Source organism: Dreissena polymorpha, chromosome 13, assembly GCF_020536995.1.
Source record: "Dreissena polymorpha isolate Duluth1 chromosome 13, UMN_Dpol_1.0, whole genome shotgun sequence".
Lineage (NCBI taxonomy): Eukaryota > Metazoa > Mollusca > Bivalvia > Myida > Dreissenidae > Dreissena > Dreissena polymorpha.
Genome location: NC_068367.1, coordinates 73196523 through 73213063, shown reverse-complemented (window position 1 = coordinate 73213063; position 16541 = coordinate 73196523). Strand labels below are relative to the sequence as shown.

Sequence of the window (16541 nt, the reverse complement as noted above, 5' to 3'; positions counted from 1 at the left end):
GGGAGAAATTACGCTCAGAAAGTCATTATTTGTAGCGAATTGTTCTTTATCTTCTTGCATCATAGGTTTTTCATCGCCAAAATACACTGTTTTGCTCTAATTTGATTTGCTTCCTGTTTTCTGTTTCCCGGCCTTATAAGGGAATAAGCCATAGTCCCAAAATCCTTAACCATAAATTGCGATAACTTTTTCCAAACACAAACCTGGTAAATATAACCCGCCTAAAATGTATAGTATGAATGCTAATTTATTTGAATTTATTTTTTTATATTCGAGATCTTATTTTTATTATTATTCTCATAAGTCAGTTAACGCTTGTTTAAAACAAGAGCACCACACAACGGGTGCCACACTCGGCTGCGAAAGCTTGTCAGATTTTTTTGATTTTTTTTAGAGGATAGTGACCTTGACGTTTGACCTAGTGACCCAAAATGGGTGTGGCGTGTAGAACTCATCAAGGTGAATCTACATATGAAGTTTCAAAGTTGTAGGTGGAAGCACTTTGATTTTAGAGGCAATGTTAAGGTTTTTGTTAAAGTTTTATATTAGAGGTCACAGTGACCTTGACCTTTGACCTAGTGACCCAAAAATGGGTGTGGCGTGTAGAACTCATCAAGGTGCATCTAAATATGAAGTTTCAAAGTTGTAGGTGGAAGCACTTTGATTTTAGAGGTAATGTTAAGGTTTTAGCACGACGCCTACGGCGGACAAGCTGGCTATGACAATAGCTCGGGTTTTCTCCGAAAACAGCTTCGCTAAAATTGATATGAAAAAACATTGAAGTCTGTATTCTAGCTGTATGTTTGTTCTGAATTGCTGTTAGGTTACATATCAATATATGAAGATTAGGCCTTAAACCGCTAAATTAAATACTGTTAGATTTTCGTACCGGGAAAAATCTTTCAGCATTTGAGCATTTTTTATCAATAAAATGGACCAAATTGGAATGTTTTTATCAACAAATATTGACACAATATAGATACATCAGGCCTTTTCCTGGCCATTTGGAAAAAACATGCAATTCATGTGAAAAGTCCACTAATTTGGGGAAAACTAATGAAATATTACTCTTTATAATATTTCAAAATCATATTAATTATTGTTAAAAACTTTGTTAGTTGTTTATGAAATAAATTTGAGATATATTTATCATTAGATGTTCTTTCTAAAACAAAACAAAAAAAAAAATTAAAAAAATTTAACCTTCTGGTGAGGATTTTTTCTACAAAATAGGGGAAAAATATATACTCTTTTTTTAGGGGAATGGGGCCGAATATCGGCCCCGAAATTGCCATAAAAAAACACTGGCTGCCTCTCTGTTATAAACATGAAAAATGAATGATCGTAATTCACAAAATAGACAAGAAAATCTAAAATTAAAACCCGTAAACACATTTTTGCATAAATAGAGCAATACATAAGTTGAAGCATATATCCAGCTACAGGTTCACAGTATTCCGCAGGTCAAAACACTAATCACAAACTCTATCGAAGATGGAATGATGACGAGGGTGGTGGAACAATCGTGCATACATGCCACTTTGATGACTTTTTAACATAGCTTTTCCATAATATGTCAAATATATAATGCAGGCTTTCTACTGCCTCTCCACAAAAAACTAGGGCAAAAGTAGGGCAAGATTTGAGCAAAAAGTAGGGCAAAGTAGGGATTTTTACTGTTAAAAAGTAGGGCTAAATAAGAAAATTATTACCATTTTTCAGCTGGCATTACTGTTAAATTGATACATATCCTAGTCCATCTGATGCTGTGAGAATGCCTTGTTCTGCCCATCCTTGAAATACAGGCACCTGAAATTTGTATTTCTCATTTAACATCAATTTACACAATAAAATACAATAATGAACATGACATTCAAAACATACACTGTTAATCTTATAAAGCAAAGTACAAAAGCCCTTAGTATTAACCCTTTCCTCCATGAATATGTATCAAACTTCACCCACTATGAATATATACGTATTCTTGCACTAGTACTAAAACAAAGAATTTTCTCACCACAGGCAATAGTGATGAATTATATTTTTATTATATTTGTATAAGCAAACAGAGACTAAGGTCTATTCCATTTGCAAAGGTGTTAAAATGAGTATACAACCATGGAGTAAAGGGTTAAGTAAAATTAGTTTCAAAGCATACAGGGTTGTCATTATGATTGCAAACAAAGGATTATTTGGAATAGTTATAACCGATTTGGCCGGGGATCAAGGGGGCCGCCTAAGCCCCCTTGTGGGGCAAGGCCCTGGTAGGGGGGCCAGGGGGCAAACCCCCCCCGACAGAAAACGAATTCTAGACATTTTGAGGGACAAAATACTGCTATTCTCAGAGCACAAAAAGTTAAAATGAGGTCTTAAAAGAAGAGAAAATTTTAAGATTTTCACATTTTTAGTATACTGTACAATGTAAAAACATATTATATTGATAGATCTTCCCATGTTCTAATTCTATCCATTACCCGATAATCCAGTATTATAACGATTTCTTTTTGTTCAAAACCAAAATATGGCCAATATTGACGCTGAATGTGTTAAAGAATTAAGTAAACACAAACATCAATTTAACGCAAATGCATATACAAATTGAATGATCAAGAGTGGTTACGAGTATTTTTTATGTTAGTGAAACTGATTAGTTATAGTATTAAAATGGACATTGCATGGATCTAAGTTGTTAGTATGTCACTGCTGCAACATAGTATTGACACAAAGCAAATCAAGGCTGGTAAAAGCAATAGGTCAATGCAGTGTCTTATATAAAACTACAAATGCCACAGTGTTAATCAAATTCTAATCAATTTATCAATTTTAAATTAGATGTGTGTCCATAGGACACAGATGCCCCCACAATTTGGCTCTGTCACAAAAATTCCTATCGTTTGCTAAATCAGGGGCCATAACTCAGTAGATATCTGATACACTTGCATCAAAATACTCAGGTATACATGCTGACAACTATTCGTAGAAAGATGGCTCTATCAGTTATACTTTTGAGTACTGCGCAACACAAACTTTTGGCTATGGACAGCCAGATGGACGGACAGACAAACAATGGTCAATCACCCCCTCCATTTTTGTGGGGTCATACAAAATTATTTATGATTAATATGACAGTTAGGAAAAGCAAGCTTAACATATAAACTTAAATGTATTTTGTTAGAAAGGAAAGCAGCATCTGCAATTACGAATTTAACCCAGAAGATTTACAACACAGCATGGCATTTGTGGGTTCCCTCAGTTAGTAGAATCATTGGGAAAAAAAGAAACTTAGCAGTGTTAAGTCTAGATGAAGGGTGCAAATCTGTCACCTCTGTTTCAAGAAACACATATGTTACGATTAAATAGAACATACATGTATTTTCACAGTGTAAAAAGATATTATCTTACCTAAAGACCAGTATATCTGTACTGACTAGCCAAGGAGCCATGGTCTTTTCAAGGATGGACATCACAAGGTGATCCCCCAAACACATCTGAACTGTACTCATTTACAAAAGATTCATAATGGATGGAAATTCTGCAAAATATCTTAGAAAGAATCATGTAAGCCTTCATTTTACATTTTGTTTATTTTACTTGCAAAATGAAAAAGAAGGGATAATAGGGCTATTTTTGAAAAAAGTAGGGAAAAGTAGGGTTAGGAAAAAAAGTAGGGAAAAGTAGGAAAAAGTAGGAATTGTTAGGGACCAGTAGAAAGCCTGATAATGTCATTGATATCATCTTTATGATCAAAACTTTAAGTTCAATGTACGCTATATAGTAATTTTCGTCAATTTTACTTAAAAACGCCTACTTTCGCTTTTGTTATGGCACGGAAAGCCTCTCGATTGGCTCACTTTTCTGGCACTGGAAGCCTATTCGTCGAATATATGTAGCCGATAGCGTTAGTCCAAATAATTACGTTAAAAGTCCCCTTTGGCCTTTGATATTTACATCCAATCTTCTGACATTTAAGTTTTTTTACTATCAATACTTTTAACAAGTGTAAAACTCATTTTACTTAGAAAAATAACAATGTTAATCGACGACTAGGCTGCCCGTGCCAGAACAGTTTGCTTGAAGCTTTGACACCTTGATTAAGCCTCATCAGGGGTGTGAGTGCTTGCTTGTAATACCCATTAATGGCACGCTCCCAACCAGCTCTTGTTTATAACACAGACAGGGTGTTAATCCTATTACGAGACAGCGTATATAGCGGACCCTCTTGATATTTTTCGGCTTTGCATACTTCAAATAAAATGGATGTCAAAACATTCATCGTTTGTTGTTTATTTTCAAAGAGGTTATAATGTATAATTATATGAAAGGTTATTTACCTTAATTTATCAATTAATTAAAATGATCTAAAGATTCTTGAAAATCCTGGCCAAAAAATATCAAGAGAGTCCGCTATATACGCTGTCTCGTAATAATATTAACACCCTGTCTGTGTTATAAACAAGAGCTGAAATCGTTAATTTATTAAGCTTCATTAATAATTAGCTTTATTGATATGTTTCGTGAACAAAATATTTCAATATATTCCATAAAAAATATAATAATCATGACAAAGGAAATTAAATTGCCTGTATCTAAACCAAAAGTATAATCCCCAAGACCGTAACATCAGTTCTCTGCGTTAGGACCGCGCGATACTTTCGTACAAAGTCATTCCTTACTTAATTTCATTTTTAAAACCATTTTTCTATCGTATACAGAATTCTATTCTGCTAAGCAAGATGTACTTTTTAAAACTGAACTCCAAATATAAACGCTACAAATCGGTATAAAGTACGAACATGTCAACCATAAATCTAGACTCTAAAATGGTGTGATATTTGCAAACATAATATATATTTATATATGATTATATCTGAAAACTACGTAACGTAGGCTTTCTAATGATATATAATTTGTCAAAATCGGCCAAGAAATGAAAGTATTATTAAAAAAAGACGTGAGTGGGTACATAAAAAAATGTATAACCTCGGCACTGCGATGTATGCTAATCGATAGCTACTTGTTACGTTACAAAGTATAGACAAGCTATTTGCCGATGCGGTCCAGTTTCATATCTGTCTCATCAAGAGTCCGTGATGTACCTAACAATTCTTGTAAGTTGATGACAGTGATTTAGTATTTAGCATTGTGTCACTACACTGTAACTCCAATATAGTGCGGTCCGTTATAACGCTGTGTCCAATATAACGCGGGGGGTGCTTGGATCCCGTTTTTTCTCCAACTAACCATTTCTGATTCAAATCTATGTTATGCAACTACTTGTAATTTCAGAAAATTCAAAGAAGCTGGCGATCACAGCTTGATTGCTTTATCCGTCCGTTTAACTGATTTTAATCGATAAGAGGTTAAACGACACTCGACAGACATTGGTGTTAATCTGTTAATTGTGTAATGTCAATAAAGGTGTGAACACTTGCGAGTCCGTGTTTATTACATGTATTCCCTAACAGAGCGGTTTGGTGCGCTAATTTCAATAAGGTAAGTGCAAGCGTAATAATTATCAAATTAAAGTTATTTAAAACAATTACCTGTTTATGTTTTATATTTATCGTGTATTGTATTTCATTGTATAAACTTTGGCTGTGTAAGTGTGTTATCGTTTATTATATGCTATACAAGCTTGATACATAAAAAGATCTTTGTGTATGTTTAATGTTTCAGTACGTATACAAAAAGTAAATTAAAAAATCCTGACGATTTATTTACATGCTAACGCAGTGTAATTGTTAACAGAGATTCACTTACATTTTTGGCCGTTATCAGAAAGTCCACGGAAAGCACGTTTTTTACATGCTGCGTATGACGCAATAAAACATTACTTTGTACATGTATAGTATTGCATTCAATCTAAATTTAAATTCGCTCGTCCAATGAAAACTGTGTCCCATAATGCACTGTACTATTTTTCTGAAAAATGGCGTAGACATAGGAATTTGTTTACGAAATTCGTAAACATATTTCTTGTAATAAATGTTTAACATTATTTTTTCGTAAGTGATGTTGTAATTATATTGGATTATCGGACAAATGTGCACATTAGAAAAGCGGTATATATACTGTTATCGTTCGATTCGATTTATATGCATGTATTTGCGGATGACAACACAGCATGACAATAATATAAATAAATAAGCTCAAAACTTATAACGCTGTCCGTTTTTAACGCTGTTGCGTGGCTTGGAACCCGTCATTCGCGTTATATTGGAGTTACAGTGTATTCTTTTACGTTTAAATAAATAATGTGAAGTGTTTTGTAACCCCATACATTACCCTATGAGTTTGTTTATATCTACTGAATATATTAACATTATTTACATACTTTTGCTAGCGGCTTAGCCTAGAAAGACAATAACTGACACATAAATACGCTCATATGATTGCTGTTACATCTATGTTTGTTCCATGTGTTATTAGAATTTTTAAATAAAAAAATATGGATTATATGACATTTTTGTTTGCATTCAAATCTTTATTATACAGCTACAAACTAAGTATTTGCAGAGAAGATTTATGAATTGCTTAAAAATTGCTTGTTTTTTGTGACAACAGAATTTAAAGTAGGCAACACAAGTTTGCAATAGAAAACCCTGTGAGATAAAAATATGTATGAAATATTTCAATCTTAAAACAAGTATGCTGTCCCTCAGTTCTACAGCATTAATTTATACATTGACAATCCGGACAATAAATATAGGCACGAGTTGTCATATCATACCATATTTTATTAAACAGGTTCAGAAATTTTGTTAGTAAGCGAACAGGGTATACATGGCATGTGATGAAAATTGATTTAACACCTTAAATTATTTTGATAACCTATATTAAATCAGGTTATATGTTTTATAAGAATCAACAGCTTTAGTTGAATTGAGACGTAATAAAACAATCTGTTCCCTGGGTAGGACAAGTATTTGGTTTCTAAAGGGTGATCAAGATCGCGGTGGTGTAGTGGATGAGGTGTCTGGCTAGCAATCGGGAGTTCGTGGGTTTGCTCCCCACTCTGGGAGCGTTCTCATTATCTCCTCCATAGACACCTAGTACTGGTTCTTCCCAGGAAACGGACTCTATAATATCCCTCTGCCTATAATGCTCTAAAGGGCGCTTGGCAGTATATATAAATAGATAGATCCAAAGAATGCTTCCACTTTAAGGATCAATACAGACACCTCAGCTATGCGAACATCATATCCATTACGCCGCAGCCGTGGCACGATCTTTGAATTCTAGAGTCTTAATAAGCACACACTTATAAAATATTAGATCTAAAAGCTTGGCAGATGTTAAAGGCTTCATCCAGCAAAAAAAGATTTAATTGTTTGGATGCATTATATTTGTATTGAAACAATTATAATGATTTGTCACAATAATGTCAAAATTATTATATTACATGGTTATCAAATAAGCTTTTGCCCGTAAATTAGGTAGCACATATTATCATATAATATGATAATTAATATTAAAAAATAATTCTACATCGATCATCCGGATTATTCTTTTCGGATAAATCATTGCACAGCATAATCAGATCCTCACAGTCACATACATTAAATAAATATTTAAATGTGTAGGTATAAATATCGTACCGAAGCTGTCTATCATATTTATTATTTTTGTCTAGTCCTTCTTTGGTCTTTTCCATATCAGGAATTCGCCTCAAGTTTTATTTCTAGTTTCTGTCTAGCAAGGTAAGGTTACAGTCCACTAACTTGTCGTAAACAAATGGGGGTCAATCGTGATCGTCTGCTGATCCAGAGTGTTACCGCGCGTCAGACTGGCTAAGGAGTCCATTTCGCATGTGATTACGGTGGTGATATGCCTCAAAGACCTATAGTTATCTATAGGTCTTTGTATGCTTTTACATTCATAATTATTTAAAGCTTGAGTATCAGGATTTGTTTCTTTCGCCCGGTAAGTATTGTTAATTAATATAGCATTTTCATTCTGTATTATGTGGAGAAGTCTGCGGATAGTTACTTCCTTAGATAACCTAGCTGCCAAGCCAGAACTCAGTTGATAGAATGTCTATCCGACTGTAGTATCGGCCCTCTTAATGAATACATACACCTTTTGGAAGTGAACAAACACAAAAACACGAATGTGATATATGTCATTCTATAGTTAAATGTGCATTTTTGGACATAACAACAAAAACTGCTTTTAATTCGGCAATGTTTTGACAAAATACTGACAAGACTTAGCTCCCTGTTGTAAAAAAAGAACGTCGACTATGTATATAGATTTTGATCAATATATATTGATATATATATTTTGTTTAACTATCTTTTTTTTCGGAAGATGTTTTGTCGGAAGATTTTTATTGATTTAGTATGTGTATGCATTATAATCAAAAACGAGAAACAAAAAAAAACAATAAAAAACCATTGCCATCGAGCGCGTGTGGTTTTCGTCAAAGGCACGATACCATGAGGAGGACAGATACTATGAAAATAAGGGATATTTCGTTTATTTGTAGGTTTTAGGATCCTCGACAGAGGCGTATCCAGAAATGTTTGAGAGGGGGGGGGGCTCAAGCGGGGAGGGTGCGGGAGGGGTGCCCCCTGTTGTCGTTGAAATTTTTTTGAAATCGCACATTGAAATGATGCAATTTCCTGCTATCTAATCAGCATTTTGCACGATAAAAGTGCATGTAAAACAAGCAAGAACTTGAGTTCAGACACCAAGTGTGACAGACACACAGACACACAGACAGACAGACAGACACACAGGGTAATTCAAATGTTTCTCAAACCACTAAAGTGGTGGGAGACATAATCTTTATCCAGAAATTTTTAACATTGTTAGATGGGTGGACCTCCTATTTAAATGATTAAGTTTCATACTAGCAAAGTAATTCTTCATTTTTGAGTCCTTTTTAATTTCAAAAACTATGGATGAACATCAAAGCAGTTAGCCCATTTTGTATAAAAAAAATCTACTGCCATTCATTAAGTGTGCTGTTGAATTTCACGGGCAATAACTTGTTACTCAAAAGGATTATTACTCTCAATAGCTAATACGAATTATATTCATGAAATAAACTTACCGAAAAATTAATGATGATTGTCCATTGCATTCGACTAAACTCTTTAATTGCTACATATTGAATTATTTTTATTCACAAGTCCCATGTGGAAGCCATTTGTAAACAATTACCTATTTAAATTCATCATAGAAACTTACCGAAAATATAATGATGATTGTCCAATGCGTTCGTCTAAACTCCCTAATTGCTACAAATTGAAATATTGTTTTTCATAAGTCCCATGCGGCAGCCATTTGTAAACATTTACCTATAGCTAATTGTATCGATGAATTTCATTAGTTGTCAATAACAGCTATGTATGAGTATTGGTGTTGCTTTATTCTACAAATTCAATATCTTCTATACCGGTATATATATTCATTCTACCGTTCATACCCCCACTCTCACTGTATAACATGTGTTGTTGTTGTAAAAATTATTGGAAGTCTAAATATTGTACTTAAAGGGGCCTTTTCACAGATTTTGGCATTTTTTTAACTTATTCATTAAATGCTTTATATTGATAAATGTAAACATTGGATCGTAAAAGCTCCAGTAAAAAATCAAGAAAAAAAAAGGCAAAGAACATTGCCCGGAGCAGGATTCGAACCAGTGACCCCTGGAGTCCTGCCAGAGTCCTGAAGTAAAAACGCTTTAGCCTACTGAGCTATTCCGCCGAGTACACATTCTTGACGTATTTTATACCTTATATAAGCAATCTTCGTAGTTTCACAAAATTTAACGACAAAAACAGAACTCTCCAAATTATTCAATCGTTTCGCGTTGCAACGCTTTATAATTTTTAGGTTTTAAAATCGTCAAAAGATGCATATAATGGCTATATTAGAACATGGTTAATGTTCAGTATTACTGTTTCCTCACAAATATCATAACTAAAACGAAAACTTACGAATCTGAAACAACTTTTTTCAATTTTGTCGATTTACCAAAGCGTGAAAAGATCCCTTTAATATTGTACTTTGTTATATTGCCAACATTGTATTTCTTATATACGTGGGTGAAAATAAAGTTCTGTTCTGTTGAATGTATCTCCTTTAGCCTATCAAATAGCGCAGTTTTTCACTTACGGTCAATGAAGCGTGCAGTTAAGCTGGCGAAGGTAGGATCGTCTGTACACATGCCTGGGAGCTAATCACAGCTGTTTATGGCCTAATTAGGGGCAAATGACAGGAAATACACAAGTGGATTGAAACTGTAAGGGGTTCATTTTTTAAAATCGTATCTAGCCAGCCAGCTGGGGGGGCTTTAGCCCCCTAGCCCCCCCCCCCCCCCCCCCCCCTACACCTAAATACGCCGCTGTCGATCTGGCCCAGTTTCCAAACAAATAATTTAGTGTCAAATGTAGCTAATTTATATGATCGATATTTACCGTAATTACTCTAATTAAATTAAGTTGTCGGACATTTAAAAATAATTATTTTTTCCGTGTCCGAAAATTTCGATACGAATATATTAAAAAAATACAAGTGTCCGAAAATTTAGAGATATATATGTTGTGATTGTTTGTCAATTAATTTATTATAATGAAATAAAAACCAATTAATTAATGTGCAATATAATTTTATTGTGCTGTACTCTCCTTTCTTTGCTTTAAATAAAGTACAACTTCACTTATTTGCAATCTCTTATCTGAAAGGTGTGTAAAAACGTTATAAAAACAACCACTCTGCTTCCTGAATACAATATCATTTCATATGCTGTTGGATGAAACCATTGTTTATTACTGGTTTACATGGTAGGCCTAATCTACCCATTAACGCAATTGTAATGGTCGATTGCCCTCTAGGCATTCTATGTCAGGTTGTATAACCTTAATCCGGTTGTATAACTCAATGATGGAGGGTCCAAGAAAAGCGTAAATAGGACAGAAATCAAGTAAATTAGCGCTGTAAAATATACTGTCCGAAAAATTGGAGTCATTAATTATGGAAGAAAACCCATGTCCGAAAATATAGAGTCACGAAAAATAATTATTTTGGCTAAAAGTGGGGTGTTCGAAAACTACAATGTCCGTAAACATAGAGTAATTACGGTATGTAACATGAATTGTGACTGTATTATTCATATAATCTCTATGGTATTAGTACTTTCGCACACTCAAAGTCAGACAAAAATACTCATTTCTGACAAAATAAGGTCTAAGAATCATAGTATCAAACACACGTCAACTTTTTTTTTAGAGTCACTATAGGAAGAAACATAAAGTAATTAAGTTTATCCAGGCAAAATATCCATTTCCATGACAAGTGTCAGAGTTCCACGTCATTTTGATGCCGAATAAAGAATGTTTATTTTTTATTTTTCCTTATTTTAAATTGCCTAGCTACATATACGGATAACAAGCAACTGTGGGTAGGCAGGTGCAAACAAACATGTAACGATTTGCCAAAAGTCTTCTATTATGTGTGTTAAGAAGATAATTTTAAGATGCACACTATGAGGTCTTGCAAAACCTAGTCTAGCGGCTTCATGTTTAATTGTGAGATAATGGGTACCAAATAAGTACAACTTATCATTTGTTATAATATATTGACTATTGTTCATGTTTTTTTCAGAGATATTTACAAGTTTACATATTTATGCTATTATGTGTAAAAAGTCTCACAGTGTTGACGAAAAAAAGGAACTTTACAGAATTACGCAAGAGAACTCAGAGCACATGAACAGATTATAAAGTAATTAAGTCGCTTAAACTTCGTTGTAATTTATTTGTATATTGATACAATCTGTTAACTCGTCAATCTGTTCTTAGTTCTTATATCAATATTGATTTCATTGAAGGTGACTTTGTGCCTTTCCAACCCGAGAAATAATCAAGTGAGGTTTAACAAATGCAGTTTACGTAAATGATTATGGGTATGAATCTGTGATTTTTTCCTTGGATATTCTATACTCCATTGATTATTTCTTTGAATATACTATTAATTTGTTCAAAAATTACAGGACGATGTACAACCGATTACGAGGCTTATTTCATAAGAGGCCTGAACATTTCTGAATTTAAATCATCTCCATTTATTATATTAGCAGCATCGCCATATTGCAATAGACGCATTTTTGTAACAAGCGATGTCGTTGACTATTTTTTCCCTTCCGAATCAAAATTGGTCTTTAAAATTGTTCTTGTTATTTATTGCTGATTTGTACACACACACACACAGGTGGTTAGCGTGTGGCTATGCTATTAATTAGTGAAAACATGATTTTGAATGATAAATAATCATATTATAACGAAAAATCAACTTTTCTGAAAAACAAATTCACAATCATATATATATATATATATATATATATATATATATAAATACTATCGCCACCTTAGGGCGAAGTGCGCAAAAACACAGCACTTTGGCGATTTTTTTTAACTTCTTTAAACTAAGTTTATGTTTAATAAAAATCTCATAATTAAATAATTTAAGAGAAAAACATTGTAAAACTATGAAAAAATATTTTAAATTTTGCACAATTATATGTTAAATTTCTAAATTTTCATTTTCGACTTAATTCTATTTCTACCTAATGCCAAAAAACCCATATAGAAATTTCACTTTACCTCTTCAATGCACTTGGGAGAAGGGAACTTAATACCGAAAACATACTAATTTACGCTCTACTTCTCAAAGACTGTTGATAAATTTAGCAAAAATAAATATTTAGATAATAAATAATAAATAAAAATATATTATGCCGATACACGTCTGTAAACGTAACAGCATAATTTTATTATGCGTTTATGATACTTTTCTTACAATTTAATATAATATTTAATATTTATAATATTTATGTATTATCCGCGTGCTGATTTTTCTCTGATCTAAAAATAGAACACATACACTAAGTAAATGTTAGGAATTAGGGTGCACTCAGATATATACGTTTATTTGTTGAGATTCAATTGCTCTGTTCGATCACGACCTCGGCGATGCATTAAATTCATCCAAGTATTGTGTGCTTTTTGTTGGTTACTTCAGACATTTGTGGAACATTCAAGATCTTACATTTATTTCGACTCACCTATGGTCGGTGTTGTGCTAAACCGTTACGACATTGCTTTGCACGAATGAATCAGTGTACGCCTTTTACTTCTGCTTAGTTATTTGTTTACAGTTTAGTGCTTGCATTTATTGCGCCTAATTTACGTCACATTTACTATCACGTGATGCTTCGAATAGCCAATTACCTTGATGGTTAATATTCTTATCAATGTAAGTGTAATTACAAATATTATATAAATTCTAATTTTGATAACTGAATTAGTTCTCTGGTGGATTTTGATTATCGTCTCTATAATGATGGCCAGCTAATGGTTAAAACAAAAACAAAACGAAACAACGTAAAAAACGACATTGAATAAAAGTGTGGTCATCTGCTTCGAACGTTCATTAAATACATAGCATTGCGAATTTAAAACTATTTGAGAGATCCCGAACCTCACACTTAGCCCAGCGATATAAAACACACATAAGTGTGAATAATCTTTTGTAATACAAATTGAAAGGCAATAAAAGAGAGCTTATAAATAATTTAATAACGGCTGGATTAATCAATGGTTAGAAGAAACCAAAGCAACAGAGTTATAGTTTTCTGGGGCACGATGCAATGAACGAAATAACAAGTATCAATTTTTCTTTTCGTTTGAACAAAAAAAAAACACAAATAAAACGCGTCTGCTAATTTATTTGATGCATGTATTTGGTTTTCACTTACGCCAGTATTGTATCGAAGTATATGACAACGCATTCTCTTACTGTCGTAAAAATAAGACCTCTCGATATAAGATTTAACGATATGAAATAAATGTATACTTTATTATTATACTTTAAGAAGAAGAAAAAAACAGACAAACAAACATAACAGTGCACTCTCACATATTGTGTATTAACTATTATACATAATACGGGTTCGATACATACAATATTCTCATTTGTACGAAATATTTGTTCTGATATCGCATAATTGGTATGCAATTGTCAAAAATTGTACGCCTGAATATTCATATACGGCTATAAATAAGCATGTTGCAATATACATATATTTTGCCATACAAGTTTTATAATTTCGCTTGCATCTTTCTATTTCTATGCATTTCCAGCATTTGAAGGGAATTTTAAATACAGCACTGACCGCAGTTTTATCTGATATTTTGTGATGCTATGCAATGTAGGACCATAGGCGGATCCCCTAAAATCGCCAAAGTAAAGTCAATTCATTTGATGTTTAACACTTAACTAGATCTTAATCACCTATTTAAACATGTCAAAGCATTCAACATCACTATAATCGTGGCGCTTCTGGCGAGCTTTGCCCCCCCTGGACCCCCAAAACGATAAACTATGCACTTTTTTGGCATTAAAAGAAGGTACTTTGATGAAAGTATATAAGGCGTGACATGTTCGAGAAGTGGTTGTCAAAGCCTTCAAAATCACTAAAATCGTGGAGCTTAGGGGGGGGGGGGGCTTCGCTCCCCTGGGCCCCTATCACTATGCCCTGCACCCACCAGAGGTTCTAGCGGCCCCCTGGACCACCGGCAAAACTTTGAATATCCCGCCCCCCACCCCAAACCAGATATTCCGGAGCCGCCCCTGTGGACGGGTTGTTGTTTTGAAAATCTTTCTAGGGAAGCATATTTGTTGTAATGTATATACCCTGTATTGTTCGTACCCAAATGTTTTTTCGTACCCAATTTTGTTTTGGCATACTTTGTTTGTACCCTGAAGTTTTGTGTTTTGTTACCGTTTTCTAAAATATGTATCTTGGTGGATTTGAGCACTTAATACAAGTAAATGTCCAGCGTAAAGAAGCCTGTACGTCAGGTATACCCTTAACACAGTATTGAGTCGAGGTACCTGACAGCTTTCATGTTTGTCGTCGGATAATTGACGTTCAATTTATATAAAGTAAATAGTCTATAAAATTGATCTTGGCAACAAAAATGTTCACACCTTAAAAAGGCACTTCACCATTTAAACTGATGTTAAATTTAATCCCAACTGCTTAGTTGAAGTAGTTTATTAATATTTATGTTGAGTCATATTAATACTGAAATAACTTTGCATAAAAATAAATCAGTTTCTTAAACACATGTTTTCTCTTATAATCACATGTGTAAACACGTATGTCCGAAAAAAGCATTGTCAGCAATCTTGTTCATTTTTAGATCGGCTTATTCATTCTTAGAAAGATATTTAATTATTTTGTATTTTTATATACATTTCCAGCATAAAGTTGCATTTTTCTCAGTGTGCAATTGCTGGAAGAATAAAAAAGCAACGTATGAATACAAAGTGTTGTGTTTTCATTTCATTATATTAAGGAATTTTTGCAGCAATATGAAACACGTTTTAGCTTCTGATTATTTGCCGTAAGAATGTATTTTGTTTTCTACGCAAACAGTATTATGTCGAAGTATATGAACGCATTCTCGTTATGGTGTCAGATTAAATATCGTCATATAAAATGTAACGACATATAATAAATGTAAATTTTATGATAATTTTTAATATAAAAATAGAACAAACGTAAAACATATTCACGCAAAGTGTAAATTGACTTGATTCACTACTTATTTCTCAATAAATAGTAACATCTTAGAATTGTTGCTCTCATTTGTACGAAATCTATCGCCCTGTTCTTATGTAATATGCATACACTATACGCCTGAACACATATATGGTAGTCAAATAAAAATGCATGTAGGAATATATACATTTTATTATAATAGTTTATTATTTTGCTTGCATGAACAAACGGATACTTTCTATGTGTGAGTATTTCCAGCATTAGGGGGAATTTTAAACAAAGCGCTTTTTAGAACATATTCTGTGGTTGCATAATTTTTCTATTCGTTTATACCCTGTAATCTGTTCAGGACCATGTTTTATGATCAGAATGCATATACCGTTTTCTAAATATGCATTCATTATATAATATTATTGCATAAACTCTATCTATAATGCCCTCTGGCGGGGTGCAGAAACTTGGCAAATAGATGGCTTGAACGGGAGAAATCGTGTATTAACAATGCGATTCACGTGCCGTTCAAGCGCTGTTATGTGTTTTACATATCCATAATCTGGTCTACGCGCAGTTACTTCCCTTCTCCAGCCTTCGACGACTTTCCAAGCATAATTGGGGAACTGAATAAGCACCAGTTTCCTCATGCATGCAGGGATAATGACGATTTCAATCCACTTTTCAAGTTACTTGTATACCATCTGCACTCTCTTGACATCAGCTTTATTGTATTGGCAACGTCATTGAAGTTAAGGTTATTTACTCAACACTTTCAAAAGACTATGCTCAAAATGTAAGTGTTTATGTACCTTCAACGTTCCTGCTGTAAATTCCAAAATAATTCCTCATTTCTTACTTTACGCTGCTGCATTTCAACTTTGCATTAATCCACTGTTTAAACACATTTTAAATCGAAAGCTGCCTATCCGAAAGTAAAGCCTCGTCATTTCGGATGATCACCGAGTGAGGC

General features: G+C 33.5%; 1 protein-coding gene across 2 annotated transcripts in view; it reads right to left on the bottom strand.

Moving 5' to 3' along the window:
- Nucleotides 1-7727, bottom strand: part of LOC127856341 (NEDD8-activating enzyme E1 regulatory subunit-like) — a 34952-nt gene extending 27225 nt beyond the window's left edge. The window contains exon 1 of one of the 2 annotated variants that reach the window (XM_052392480.1): nt 7599-7727. In XM_052392480.1, the coding sequence (XP_052248440.1) occupies nt 7599-7654 (56 nt within the window). In that variant the 5' untranslated portion in view covers nt 7655-7727. The remainder of the gene's footprint in view (nt 1-7598) is intronic. The other variant, XM_052392481.1, reaches the window with a different exon arrangement.
- Nucleotides 7728-16541: the final 8814 nt, after the last annotated feature.